The 14511-nt window shown below is 30.8% G+C and overlaps 1 protein-coding gene, 1 long non-coding RNA gene and 1 other non-coding gene across 3 annotated transcripts; 2 read left to right on the top strand and 1 right to left on the bottom strand.

Annotated features, from left to right (window-relative positions):
- The first annotated feature begins 3746 nt into the window (after positions 1-3746).
- On the top strand, positions 3747-3818 carry TRNAH-GUG (transfer RNA histidin (anticodon GUG)). Its single transcript has one exon. It is a non-coding gene; the product is annotated as a tRNA-His (tRNA).
- Positions 3819-6026: 2208 nt separating this feature from the next.
- Positions 6027-9461, bottom strand: LOC105783133 (leucine aminopeptidase). The gene is made up of 4 exons (XM_012608371.2): positions 8389-9461; positions 8070-8303; positions 7659-7985; positions 6027-6587 (listed from the first exon to the last, which is right to left on the bottom strand). Exons 1-4 carry the CDS (start codon positions 9388-9390, stop codon positions 6291-6293), a joined length of 1860 nt encoding a protein of 619 aa, XP_012463825.1. The 5' UTR covers positions 9391-9461; the 3' UTR covers positions 6027-6290.
- A 2738-nt stretch (positions 9462-12199) lies between these two features.
- On the top strand, positions 12200-13200 carry LOC105781816 (uncharacterized). The gene is made up of 2 exons (XR_001129618.2): positions 12200-12548; positions 12809-13200. It is a non-coding gene; the product is annotated as an uncharacterized LOC105781816 (long non-coding RNA).
- The last annotated feature ends 1311 nt before the right edge of the window (positions 13201-14511 follow it).

Below are 14511 nucleotides of genomic sequence, written 5' to 3'. Positions count from 1 at the left end.
TTAAACGCATCATATGAGTTTTGTTTATCTGAAGCGGTTTTCAATCATTGCTTGATCAGCTTCACCTCTACTTTAGTTTCTTGAATAAGTCTAGTCCTACTAGTTTATTCTCACTTAGCTCAATCCAACACAGTAAAGTTCTACTTTGTACCATAACAATAAACTATCATCTTGAAGAAACCTTTTGAAGGTATCTTTGCCTTCAATTTTTCTTCTTTTTCAAGATTGCTTATAAGTGATTGATTATGTTATAACCGTAAAAACAAGATCTAATATAAAAATTAAAAAATTAAGATCTGTCATGTCAGATCATTAAGAACAATACTATATGTGAAAACGTACCTAAATCTATTGTTGGAGATTACCCAAAAAGTTTTGAACTTCCAAGTAAATAGTGCTTCTCCTCGTACATCTCTCTGATGGGGATGAAAAAGAAATATGAGATAACCCTATTTCTTGGGACCACTACCTCTTTAAATAACTTATTATTAAATCAGTTTTTGATATTTATAATTTGGCTTCTCATCAAATTATAAATACAACTTATGATATCTACACATTATTTCCATAATACTTTAATACCTATAACACTTATAACATAATTGGTCACTTAATTCTATATCTCACTTTATAATAACATTACACATTATACATGTGTGACCATAATTAAGGATTTTAATCCAACACATCAGCCAGTAATAAAAGAGAATCCTCACTTTATTTAGTAATTGTAACCCATTTTTTAATTAATTTTATTTTAATATTATATAAATATAAACTTAGTAAATAGCATTACCACCAACTTAATATTTCATATTGCCCAACCATAGTGCTGGTGTTGAAAATTTACGAGAGTAAAATTTAGTAAATTTTATAGAAGTGTTAAAAAAACTCGAATTTGAAGCTTTTACGTAGTTTAAATTTATTAAATTTGGAATTTATTTTATGTCCTTTACTTTATAGATTTAATTTAAGTCTAGCTCTTAACACTGTTTTTTTTTATTAAATTTGTTGGTGGTGACATTTTGAAATAAAGACTAATACTCACTTCGTAGTAATGTAACTAAAAATGGCGTTCCAATAAAATGAATTCAACAAGGTAATTTTAACAGAGTTAATAGTTTGACTTGAATTTTGAAATCTGAAAGGTAAATAACTAAATTTCTAGAAATAAAAGTACAGGGACTAAATTCCAATATCCTGAAGAGTACAAAGACCTAATGGTATATTTTATACCTATAAGTTATTACCCATAATTATATTTTATGATTTCTAGTAAAATGAACAGTTTACCAACCAAAAATGTGGCTATAGTTTAGTGGTTAGAATTCTACGTTGTGGCCGTAGAGACCCGGGCTCGAATCCCAGCAGCCACAAATAGCTATTATCTTTTGTTCATTTTGGTTCTAGTGTGCAACGATTAGATTTAATTAATTAAACTCAATTATATAAAATTAGGGATAATAATTTATTTAATCATTCAATTTTATAAAAAAAACCATTTTAGCTTTCCATTAAACTCAAAATGGATGAAAAAGTTGATATTTGTTCATTTTGATGATGTGGCATCTACGTGTAGCAATTAATTAATTTTTTTAATATTTAAAAATTTAAAAATAGCGTGACGTGAATTGTCATGTGGATGCCACATCAGTAAAAGTTAACAGATGTTAACTTTTCCATCTATGTTAGGGTAATTTGACAAACAACGCAAGTTTAAGAGCTAAAAGAAACGAAAAATTAAATGAATAACTAGAATTACATTTTTTATAAAGTTGAAGGGCTAAATAAGCCATTATGTCATAAAATTATATTAGTTTTATACTAGCGTAAGTAGATTCCCACTATTGAATTTATCAATATAATTGTACTTGACATGCATGCAAATTTTTGAACCAATCAAATATCTCTATTATATCGATCTAAAATCTTGTATATATTAATTTTTATTGAATGATTGAAAAGTTTTTTACATAAAATAATTAGTTAGCAAATTCTAATTTACACCAAATTTGACATGCATGATCTATATAAATAGAATAAAAATATGACAATTAGATCGTTAAAATATTAATCATACAAAAATATACTAAAGAGTGTAAAACTACTGGTGTAAATGGATCCTTCCTTTATCATCTATCTATCTATATATATCTGAGACACTTATATATAATGTGTTATCATAACTTGACACCTATTCGGTTTACGAGATTACTTAAAAGCATTTTTGTAATCAAGGATTGAATATTAATTTAACGGTGTTTTCAGTTTTTCGCCTTTTATGTTTTTTATATGGAATGTTTAAATAAAATAACTAAAATGTAAGGTCTAAGGAATGTACCCGAGCCTTCAATTACTGGTTAGTTTTTTTATAAATATAATTTGAATATTACTTTTTTTTTCACTTACATAAAGCGGGTATATATAAAGCGTTTGATTGAGTTTGTGTCACCCTTAACCGGGTTCTAACTCAGTTGTGAAATTACTAAAATTACGTCCTTTTTATAAATGAACAAATATTGTTTTGAGGGTATTTAAGTCTTTTTATATTTTAATAAATCTAGAAAAGTACATCTTGATAATGAGAATCATGAGATTTGAACCCATGTTATTATAGTTTAGCTTAATTAAACAGTTGGCCCTCGCTAAATTAGATTTTAATGATGTGTCACATTTTAATTGGTTGAAAGGATTTTGATTATCAAATGTAGCAGTAAGGGCCAAAATTGGTTGTGAAAATAAAATTTAAATATTTGACTCGACCAAAAAATAATTTAAGTACTTAATTCAAACAAATGACATAATTTGAGGGCCCAACTATTGAATTAAACCTTATAGTTTTCATGTCATGTTAGTCAAAGAAATTACCTTCACAATCTCATTAAAACTAAAAATTACGTTTGGAAAAGAATATATATGATAAAGTAAAAACTATAAAAATTATAAAAATTAAGATATAAAAGTTATGTTGGTTGGCTCGAGTTTATGGGGTGAGCCTGTTAGTGTATTTGTTGTATTATATTTTTTAAATTTATTTTTATATAAAAATATTAATATAAAAAATATTAATGTGGATTGGACTCAAATTTTAACATTTTTTTTAGATCGACCCATGACCACCTCTACGCCCAACTCACCATGGGATTATTAGTTCAATTTTAAAAGAGGGAGCGATTACTCCATACTTTATTTCACGTAAAACTTATCATAGTTCTTCCTTGATTTTCTCTCAATCTTTGGTCCAAATTATTCAAATTCAAGTTACGTAAACGTGATTTCTATTGATTTCTTCTTCAAATTAAGAGCATTTCACTTATATTCAATATTTTACTATTTTCTTTCTCTATTCTTCATTTTCATGTCAAAAACACCTCATCGCCAACATTGTATTCAATAACCTTTCTTCTAAGATCAATATATGATTTTTGTCTATCTAAAACAGTTCTCGATCGACTTCACATTTTTTTTAGTTTCTTGATTCAAGTCAGGTCTACTTTCTTATTATTGAAGTTGGTGTACTGGATAACTACTTTGTAAAACTAGTATACCAAAGAAACCCTTTCGAAAGTGCGTCGCCTTCAATCTTTCTTCAGTTTTTTTTCTTTCTCCAAAATTGTTTATGATTTATTGCATTAATCGATCCTTCAAACCATTATATACAAACGTCTCTTTTATCGGACAGCGAAGAGATGAGTTACGGTATTTCATAGTTTAGTAATAGAATGAACAGATCCTCGACGGATGAGGTGGCTGTAGTTTAGTGGTTAGAATTCTACGTTGTGGCCGTAGAGACCTGGGCTCGAATCCCAGCAGCCACATGTTATGCCTGTTTTAGTTCATTTTTGACACATATATATTTATATGAATATATATTATTTTATATGTTTATAATTTATATGAATTTTATTATATGTTTGTGATATTTTTCAGTTAATATTTTTTTATAATTTAATTCTATTTTGCGAACCATAATATCATAGATATTATTTTTACTATAAAATGAACAATAATTTAAAACCAAAAAATAGAGTATTATCTAATTTGGTAGGTTTAATTGAATAGATAAAATAATATTTATATTTAAAAATTAAAATTATTTCATTAATTCCACATAATTAAATCTTATATATTATATATAATATTTAAAACCGAAGCCTCTCATAAAAGATGAATATATTTATGTGGAGTCCTAGAATTTTGACACATGGATAGCTTAAATTTTTATGGCTGAATCAGATCGATTCTACTAGAAATCGTAAGAGTATCGGTTCGAAGAAAGACATTGGATAGGTTAATTTAAGGAAAAAATTCGGTTGAACCGATTTCTTTTATTTTTATAATTTTTTTAATTGAACTGAATAGACTGATCAAACAAATTGGATTGACAAATTGATAGCCTAACCTATTCGATTACCAATCCAATTTTTAAAAACATTGTAAATTTTTACTTGAGTACTAAACCCATCTCCACAGCATAATTAATACTTTATCCCTAATCTCCATGCAAAGAACAAATAAGCCCTAGGGGCCGATCTAAGAGGGTTGGCACGGGCCCAATCTCTTCTAGAATGAATTTTTTTATTTACATCTTTTATAATTTATAAAATTTTAAGTTAATAATCGTAAAATTACACTTGGACCCCCCAAATGTTAAAAATTTAATTTAATCCTCTACAATTATAAATATATGAACTATTAAAATGATAAAATTGTAATTTTTACTATCATTAAAATATATAATTTAATTCTAACTTTGCCCTGAAAACAGGACCAAAGTGAGCATCTTTGGCGGATACTTCTAGTAGGCTTAAAAGGTGTTGTGGATTTGCTATTCTATAAGGTTCTCATAGAAGCAAAATCTCATTTACTCATTTAGTGAAAAGTCAAAATCTAATTTATATGTGACTTTTATCTTTTTCGAAAGAACTTTTCACTAAAATTTGTGTTCGATCTTTTTCCATTTTTTTTTTCATCATTTATACGAATTGATACTCTAACAAAAGCACAAGACGAAATAATTAGTCTAGAAAGATGGGGCAGGCAGCTTATATCCCTCAACCCGGATACATTTATGAGAAGGATTGTTATAAACCTTTAGATTTCCAAAGAGCAGTTAGTTCTTCATTTAGGAAAAATTGTCTTGATATTTTATTTTTCTTGATTATTTTAATATATTTAAAATGTGACCTTAGAATCTTATTCTGTAAGCAGATTTGTCAGTCCCAAAAAGGATAAACATTAAAAAGACTCAGAAAGAGAGAGAATCATTGCAGGAAGAGAAGCTCAGATGGATGAGCTGATTCCAGAGTTTCTGTTTCCAAAACTAGCTTCTTTTTTCAAGGCTTTCGTAAGTTTTTGTTTGCTTTAATACTTGATTCTCAACTTCTTAAAAAAAGTATTTAATTATTATTTGTATTTGAACTATCTATATTGATAATTTAGACAAAACTTTAATTGTTTTTTATAAATTTGTAATTTTTTAATTCTTTTATATATATATATATATATATTTTTGTAAATTTTAATTTTTATTAATTTATATATTATATATTACAATTTTTATATATTTTTCAAAATATTGTAAGCTTTTATATATTTTGAAATGCTAATAACCTAAATATTAATATTTTATAAAGTTTAAAATATATGAAATTACTAAAAAAATCATCTAGAATAAATTTGGACAAATAAGCTCCTAGATTCATATGTATTTTAAAACCATTTTATCCGAGTTCATTTTAATATAAAAAATATTTACTTTTTTATTAATATATTTATTTTAAAATTTTTTAATTTAGATATCAATTAGTTAACTACCTTCTTTTAAAGTTTTCAAAATCAAAATGTGATCGAATCAGCTATTTCTAATTCTACCAATTTGATTGATTTTTATCCAGTTCAATTGAATAAATTTAAAAAAAAACATAAAAAATTAGAGAAAAAAATGAGTTAACCACCGGTCATTCGAGTACACAGTCAACCGATCTAACCCCTTATTCCGGAGTCCAGACCAATATCCCGACCTATTCTGGGTCCAACCAATCCAAGATTCCTTCATTAGTAGTGGGGAATAGAATCCCAACAGAAACAATATTCCACAGGTGTTAAAGATAACATAAGAGTGAAGTTCAAGCGTAAGAATTCAGCATGCATTGCCCAAAAGCAATAAGGCATATCACACAAGCAAGAAGCATCTATCAACAAAATCACAAGTGAATCTCTATTCTAGGCATTGTTTTTGGTTTAGACTCCTATATACCATTTATTACATTAAGTGTTAATGTTCCATTTTAGAGGTGCTTGGCAAAGATGGACTCCACAACTCCTCGAGCTATGGGGTGATAACACTCACGAGCCTCCGAAAACACTCGTTTGGCCAAAATCTTATCTTCCTCTTTCCCTTTACCTTGTACGAGAGCCCTATAAAGTGGCCGAAGGTACTTCATTCTCCCAACTTCTTTCAAAGTTTTCTCCACCTCGCCGTAGAAATTCCTGCACTGGGACATAATTGCTAGTTGAAGAAAAGCCACTTTTACCTCGTAATCCTTTGATTCTGATAGCCTGTAGCGTTCATCCAAGGCTAAGACCTGCATGACACAAACAACAGTATTGTAAACCAGAGACAATTATGAAATGCGATGATTTGAAGTTTTCAACTCTGGAAAATGTATCAAAGGAGGAGACATACACATGAGCTCTAGTGAAACCTACACACACACTACCAAACAAGAAAAAGAAAAGATACTATCTTCCAAGATACAGTAGAAATGTCAAATATATCTCAGTTTGACAACCCAAAAGAGGTAACAGTACCATGAACGCCCCCTATACAGCTATACCAAGAGTCAGATTTCATTTTAACCCTCCACTCAAAAAATGGGCAAATTAATCACTGTACTTTTAATCATAAAGCAAATTGGTCTTTCTGTTAAAAATTGATTCCTGTAAATCAATATGAGTTACTCATGACACGCCACATTTCACTGTCTAGTTATTCCATCAACCTTGTCAAATTTTTAAAAATTGATTCCTGTAAATCAATATGAGTTACTCATGACACGCCACATTTCACTGTCTAGTTATTCCATCAACCTTGTCAAATTTTAACAATACAAATGGATAAAATTTTTAACAGAAAGGATAGGTTTGCTCTTTAATTTAACATGAAAAGACTAATTGGCCCATTTTTTGAGTAGAGGGAGCAAAATGCAATCAAATTTCTACTACAGGGACCTCCATAGTACTTTTACTCCCAAAAGACATTTAGCAGCACAAAGACAGTTTAATAGCCTGCCAAGCATAATCTAATGATATACAGCACCACATACAGTATTTAGGCAAATCTAAAGGTGTGCAGAAAAGTCTCATCTTCAAGAACAACCTAGAGTTTACCAGGGAAAGTAAGCTGATTACATCCAAAAACACTAAAACCTTAAAAATGGTCTTGAATCAGAGTAAACAGTAAAGCTTTATATTCAGCAACATAGGCAAATTAATCCTCTGCAAAAAGGATATTGAACCCTCCCAGCAGCCAAAGAAAGTGGAATGTAGTACAAGGTAACTCGAGTAATCTTAAAAACTTTCAAGAAAGCATTATACGATCATCACATCTTATAGAAACATACGAAAATGACGCTTTAAGAGAAAACCATTACTACCTGAGAAGCCTCAATAACTTTAGGTAGGTTCTCTAAGTAAAGCTCCCATTCCTGCCCTCGCCAATCCGCAACTTCATCCTCCCTCGGCATCCTCCCGAGTTTAAATTCATTCGCCAATGACACAATTTTGGTGTATAGATTGGATACCGGTTCATATGCATCGGGTGGAATACCGGTCCCCTCAGTCCACAACACTAGATCTATCTCTTTCTCTATTCCAGGGACATTAGCTTTAAGGAATTTAAGAAACGTGTGGGTGTCAATTGACTTGAACTTGAAGGTAGCAATATATTTCTTGATAAATTCATCAAAGGCTGGTCTACCAATCTAAACATTCCACAAAGAAACAAATACATAATGATGTACTAACATGATTTATTAAAACTTTAAAGGAAAAAGCATTCAACATACCTGACGTTCGATGCGCCATAGGAACTGAAACCCTTTCTCGTACGGAACTTCGGAATAAACAGCGTCAGGATCGACTCCTTCTTGATTGTTTTTAAGCTTGGTGAATTCTAAATTGTCTTTAAATCTCTCCATTTCCTCATTTAAACCCTTCCAACCAATTCCAGTGTTCAATATAGCCCTGTCTTCACCTTGAACAGCCTCAACAATTCTCCTTTCTGCATATGTTGTAAAACCCTATAACCACAAAGAAAAGAAAAACAAGGTGAAATCAAATTAGCCCAATTTGCAAAGATCAAATTTTGATCAACAAGAAAATTACCTCATTCAACCAAAAATGCTCATTGTTCATGTTAGTAATCAAGTTGCCGGTCCAACTATGAGCAAGCTCATGCGCGACCACCTGAGCTCCACTGGCATCCCCTTTAATCACAGTTGGGGTCAAAAACACCATCCTTGGATTCTCCATTCCACCATATGGGAAACTCGGTGGCAAAACAAGCAAATCGAACCTTTCCCAATCATAATCCCCAAATAATTTCTCCCCTTGCCTGATCATTTCCTCCGTCCCGGCGAACTCTTTAGCCGCAGCATCCAATACACTATTCACTGCCTCCGAATAAACCCTAGTCCTCGGTCCAACTTCCCTAAAACCCAGCTCCCCAACTGCAAACGCGAACAAATACGGCGGAATAGGTTGGTTCATCTGAAATTCCTCGACTACCCTCGTTTCGGAACACCACAGCGAATTAAACCCGCCAGGCAACAAATGCGAATGTCCTTCACCGGAAACCGGTGACCTCCTATCGACATGGCGGGCGGACATAACGGCGGATAACTCCCGAGGGACATTGAGCAAAGCAGAGTAACGGATTCTCGCCGCGGGAGTGTCTTGACATGGGAAAATGGAACGCGCGTGGATACACTGGCATTGGGTATAAACAAAAGGGTGTTTTTTGTTAAACGTTTGCGGCGGGGATAGCCATTGGAGAGCAGAAGAAGAAGGGGAAGTAGAGAAAACGATGAAGAAGGAGCTCAAAACGTCGCCGCCTGGTAGCGAGATGGAAAGCTGGGTTCCTTTGATAGGGTCAGGTGAAGAGGAAAGAGAGAAAGGGAGAGGGGAAAGGGTAATGGGAGAAAGGACTTGGTGAATGGAAAGGGAACGGGTATCAAAAGAAAGTTGACCGACATGAGGGGATTTGAGGATAAAGAAAGCGACGCCGTGGATGGTGGCGGAAGGGAAGTCTAAGTAAAGGGAAAGGGAGATGTCGGTGGTTAAAGGGTGGTGAGAGTCAGTGAAGGAGTGAGGGTCCAAAGGTGCCATTTGTTAGGGTTTGGAATGGAAAACTGATTTGTAATGGGAAGGGAACTAAATAGATTGGAAGATGGAGGGAGAATCAAATATTTTCTATAATAACATAGAAAAGTTGGGATTTGGATTTAGTTATTCCATCATTCTGCTGTTTTTTACTGTTATTTAATTATTTTAATTTTTTTTGTAATTTTTGAAAATTTAAAATTTAATCTCCAACTTTTATTTCAAAAAATTGTCTTTTTATTTTTTACATTTTAAAGTTTAAATTCTAAGTTCATTATATTGAGGGAGGTCCGATTGAGACCTTCAATGAAAATATTGTCCCTGTATTGGAGTCTTGCTTCCCACGTCTTGGTGTGAGTTTAATGAATTCACGGAGCTTAAGGAACACTTCAATTTTATAACCAACTGGAATTAAATTGTATATTTTTACGATAGTAAAATACAATTTTATCATTTTAATAATCTATATCTTTATAATTTCTATCATTTTAGGGGGGCCAAAATATAATTTTATCATTTCTAAATTAAAATTTTATAAATTATAAAGAGTCTGAATTAAAGAATCTCTACTAGGCTTGGTCAGTGCGTGAACCCATTAAACACTTCTCAAATGCAAGAGACAAAACTCCGACACAAAAATAATATTTTCGTTGACGATGGGCCCTCTCTCAACAAATAAATATTTTTTAATTAAATTAGTGACATTGGTATAAGTATGTTTTAGAGATTATGGGGTTTTCAAGGTTGAAAAGCTAAAATTTGCTCTCAGGATTGTTTGATTAATCAATTTGGTGCTTTTTAATTTTTGTCCATGAGATTAGGTTGGAGGGAGAATCAAATATTTATAAGAACTTAGAAAATGTGTAATTTGATTTTTCTTTTTAAGGAATATATGCTAATGCCTGATTATTATAATCAAAATATAAAGCTAAAGTATCTTTTCAAAGCTTTATATATATATATATATATATATATATATATATATTAGTATACAGCACTAGATAGGGGCTGGAAGGGTCTCGAATCCCGTAAAATATCAAGTGCAAAATTTATTTAAATCTTTTAAAATTTTTAAAATTTTTAATTTTAAAATAAAATTACATTTAATCCCTTAAAATGATAAAACTTTAAATTAATCATTTAAAATTATAAAGATATAAACTATTAAAATGATGAAATTTTATTTTATTATTATAAAATTACAATTTAATTTCGACACCTAAAAAAATTTCTGACTTTCTCCTGTTAGTGTACCTATCACCTGCATTCATAAGTTCATGGATATAATTCGAAGTTTCCAAGAAATAGTCAGTCCTTGGTTACGTGAATTATTTAATTGTTGAATTTTGCTTAAATTTTTTCAAAACATTTTATAAGTTATTTTTATTGGTTAACTTTGGGTACAAATTTAATATCAATGAGACCTTAGTTTAATGATTGTTGACACCATTTTTTTGATGAAAAATGGGATCGACTTGGGTTTTAGAAAATGAAAATGAAAACGGAAGTTGCCACCGATCATTTTTAATGAGGTATAATCGGATCACCTTGAAAAGTGATTGTTTTTAATAAACGATTTGATTTTATTAAAACAACAAGTTTGGTCCACGAAATTCAGAAAACGGGTTCGGGAGTCGGTTACGCACGAGGAAGGATTAGCACCCTCGATACGCCCAAAAATTGGTACCTAGTTGATTACTTGATGTCTTAATGTCGAAAAACTGAAAAATTTAAAGAAATTTAAAATACGATCCTTAAAAAAAACTCGAATGGCATGAATTAAAATTCAAGAGGTTATTTTGGCAATTTGGTTTAATGAGAAAAATCGACACCCAGCACCTTAGGGCATGTTTTCTCGAATTTCCCAAATGCAAAACATTGCCTTATTTGAAAATTTTTCATTTTTTTTGAAATATGATATTTATATGCATAATGGAATAATAAACATAAATAAATAAATAAACTAAAGCATAAAAAGAACACATAAATAAGTACACAAATGAACATAAAAATAAAGGAAAATGTATGAAAATTATAAAATATGAAAATATATATGTACATATAAGGAAAATATATGTATGTATATACATAAAATTATGTAAATATGAAAGAATATATATATATAAATTATAAGATATAAAAATATAAGTATTTACATGTATATGTATATAGATTATAAAATACAAGATATATAAAATATAAGTATATATACATATATTCATGGAAAAAAAGTACATAGATATACGTATATAAATATGCATATATATATATAAGGTATTTATATATATTAAATAAATTATATGTAATATATATATATATATAAACACTTATATAATAATGATAATATAATATGGCACATATATTTAAAATTACATAGTAAATATAAATGGAAATATAATGGTAGTAACAATAACATTAATACTAATAATAATAATAATAATAATAATAACTAAATAATAAAGGAAACTAAAAATAGATTAAATTGCAATAAAAATAAAGTTACAGGGCCAATTCGAAACAAAAAAACGAAAAGGATTAAATTGCAACTCGCGTCAAACAGAGAGGGACCAAAATGATAAATACCCCAAAGCTCCAAAACGCTGCGCTTTGATGGGGACTAAAATGAAACAAAAGTAAAATTTTGGGACTAAATTAAAAATAACAGAAAATAGCGAAGAGGGCCGAATTGCAACGCGCTTCAAAGTCGGAGGGGCTGCGCGCGAAATATCCCATTTAAAGAAAACAGGCGGATTCTCCCCTTGGACCGGGTCACCGCGCGGGTCAGAGACCAAAACGACGCCGTTTTCGGTCTCTGAACCCTAAGCCTAAACAGCGCCGTTTTAGGGGGGTTATTTAAACCCAAAATTTTTACAAAAATTCATTTTTTCTAGTTAAAGTAAAAAAAAAACTCAAAATCATTCTCTTTTTTTCTCTGTTTCAAAAACGCTTCCCCTCCCCTTTTGAACCCGGCCACGGCGTCGGTGAGCTCGCACGAAGGCTTCGCCGTAGCCTCGTCGCGGCTTCGCCTTGCCGGAGAATAAAAAGAAAAGAGGGGCTGCCCCCTTTTGCCCGTCTCTCCTCTGGCTTGGCCTAAACGAAACCCCGGAGGATTTCTATGGCTCCGTCGCAGAAGGGGTCATCGACGGTGGCGCCGCAAGTGAAAGGTTCCTCCTTCCGACCCTCTTTTGATTTTTTTTTAAGAAATAAAGTCGAAATAAATACTAAAGAAACTGAAAAATAAAAGAGAAACAGAGAAATAAAAGTTGAAATCACCTTTGTTCTTTTAGATTTCAAATGTGTGTGTAAAAAAGGAGAGAACCCCATTACATTTCTGTTTTGGCTTTTTATAGCCCTCTCATACATGATTTATTTCCTATTTTTCTTGTTTCTGTTTGCTACTTGCGTTTTCTTCTTTCTCTTGCAGGTGGAGCAGGTGCAAGTGGGGGTGGCCGACGTGACGTTGGCGGTGGCGGCGTGACGTTGGCGGCAGTGGCAGGGCGCCAAAAGGTCAATAGGTGCGGCGCCTAAGGTTTCAGTCTAGGCAGATTTTGTTGTGAAATTGGGCCTGGGCATTGGGCCTCACCTTTGGGCTGCTGGGTTAAATTTGTTGGGCTGTATTTGGTTTAATTGAGTTGGGTAGGTTTAGGTGGGGTTTTTGGGTTGTATTGGGTAGAGGGTTTTGCTGGTATGGGCCCGGGTCAACTTTTGGGTAGTGGGATTGGGGCAAAATTGGGCTGTACAATGATAAAATTAAAATTCGATATTGTTTTTTAATTTCGAGTTTAAATCTAAATTATATATAATTTTTAATCTAAACTTTATTATAAATTAAATTTACAATACTAGTTATTAGTTTAATCATTGTAATGATCAAAGCTTTAATTCCTAAGTGCACCAGAAACATATATTTGAAAGTAACAAACAAAAATGTAATCTACTGAGTTAAATGTAAATAAATATTAATATTAAACAAGAATATTGTAACATCCCTAAAATTATCATGTTGAATTTGTAAAGTATTATACTCGAAAGGTGTATAATTAATTTATCGAGTAAATGAAATAAGGTACATTGGTGTTCGTAAAGGAAGGTATTGGATACCGAGAAAGTTGAAAAAGGTAATATGAGGGACTGACTAAATTATGAAAAAAGTGAAAAGTGATGGGTCAAAATGTGAATATTCAAAAGTTAAAGGATTAAATTGTAGATTCAAAAAGTTAAAAGACTAACGTGAAAATACCCAAAAGTGAAAAGGCAATAATTGGAAATATAAAATTCGATCAAGTGCAAAATGATCATTTAGCCAAAAAGATAATTTTGGGAAAAATTATCAAAATGTCATTGAATATGTGGATGAATTATGGCCATTGGATTTGCTTAGCCTTGAAGTATAAAATATGGACCATTAGATTGTAATCCTGATATTGGTGATATTTTATATTATTTAATTATTTTAAAAATATCTTATTTCGATATTTTATTAATATTTTAATTATAAAATTTAGTATAAAAGAAAGAAACTTTCATTTATTTATAAATTAATCATTTTCCGTCAATTTCAACTTTTCACTAAAAATATTGATAATTTCCATAACCACCAAAAGGAAAAGTGAAGTAGAGATTCTAGAGAGTTTGATTATCATCTTGGAAACAAGAAATTGGAATTGAAAGTGGAGAAATCGAGAAGAAAGCGAAGAGATTAAAGAGGCAATGTAAGAATTTTTAAGTATTTTCTTATAAATTTTATGTTTAGTTGAAGTAGAGATCTGAGAGAGTGATTTGTAGTAAAAAAATTGATTATGTATTTAATGTGTTCATGAAACAGAAAAAGCGGATAAATAATGCAAGTGTTGGAAACAACGTGAAAGTGGTGACAAAAGTGAGGAAGGAAGAAAATTAAAGGCAAAATAGTGAAATTCTAACAAAAGAGAGGCAAGTACTTCGAGAATTTTGCTTTACCTATTAAAATCCAAGTATAAAATATGTGAAATTGTTATATTAGTTGTTGTGTGATTAACTTAAAAATATATGTGTTATTATTTAATTTGAAATTGATTAAAGTATAGTGAAGATATTCATTTAATTTAATTTTCTAGGTGAATTAATGTTGTGTAATGAAAATATGGA

This window comes from Gossypium raimondii, chromosome 13 (assembly GCF_025698545.1).
Source record: "Gossypium raimondii isolate GPD5lz chromosome 13, ASM2569854v1, whole genome shotgun sequence".
NCBI classification, from domain to species: Eukaryota; Viridiplantae; Streptophyta; class Magnoliopsida; order Malvales; family Malvaceae; genus Gossypium; species Gossypium raimondii.
Note: the sequence above shows the minus strand (reverse complement) of the source record. Positions and strands in the feature narration are given on the sequence as shown.

What these genes read in the sequence shown, in the direction of transcription:
- LOC105783133 (XM_012608371.2), bottom strand. Translation starts at nt 9,390, where the DNA reads ATGGCACCTTTGGACCCTCACTCCTTCACTGACTCTCACCACCCTTTA. An exon ending in AGCATTTTTGGTTGAATGAG is followed by an intron (nt 8,304 to 8,388) that starts GTAATTTTCTTG and finishes TTGTGGTTATAG; the next exon opens with GGTTTTACAACATATGCAGA. An exon ending in AAGTTATTGAGGCTTCTCAG is followed by an intron (nt 6,588 to 7,658) that starts GTAGTAATGGTT and finishes TGTGTCATGCAG; the next exon opens with GTCTTAGCCTTGGATGAACG.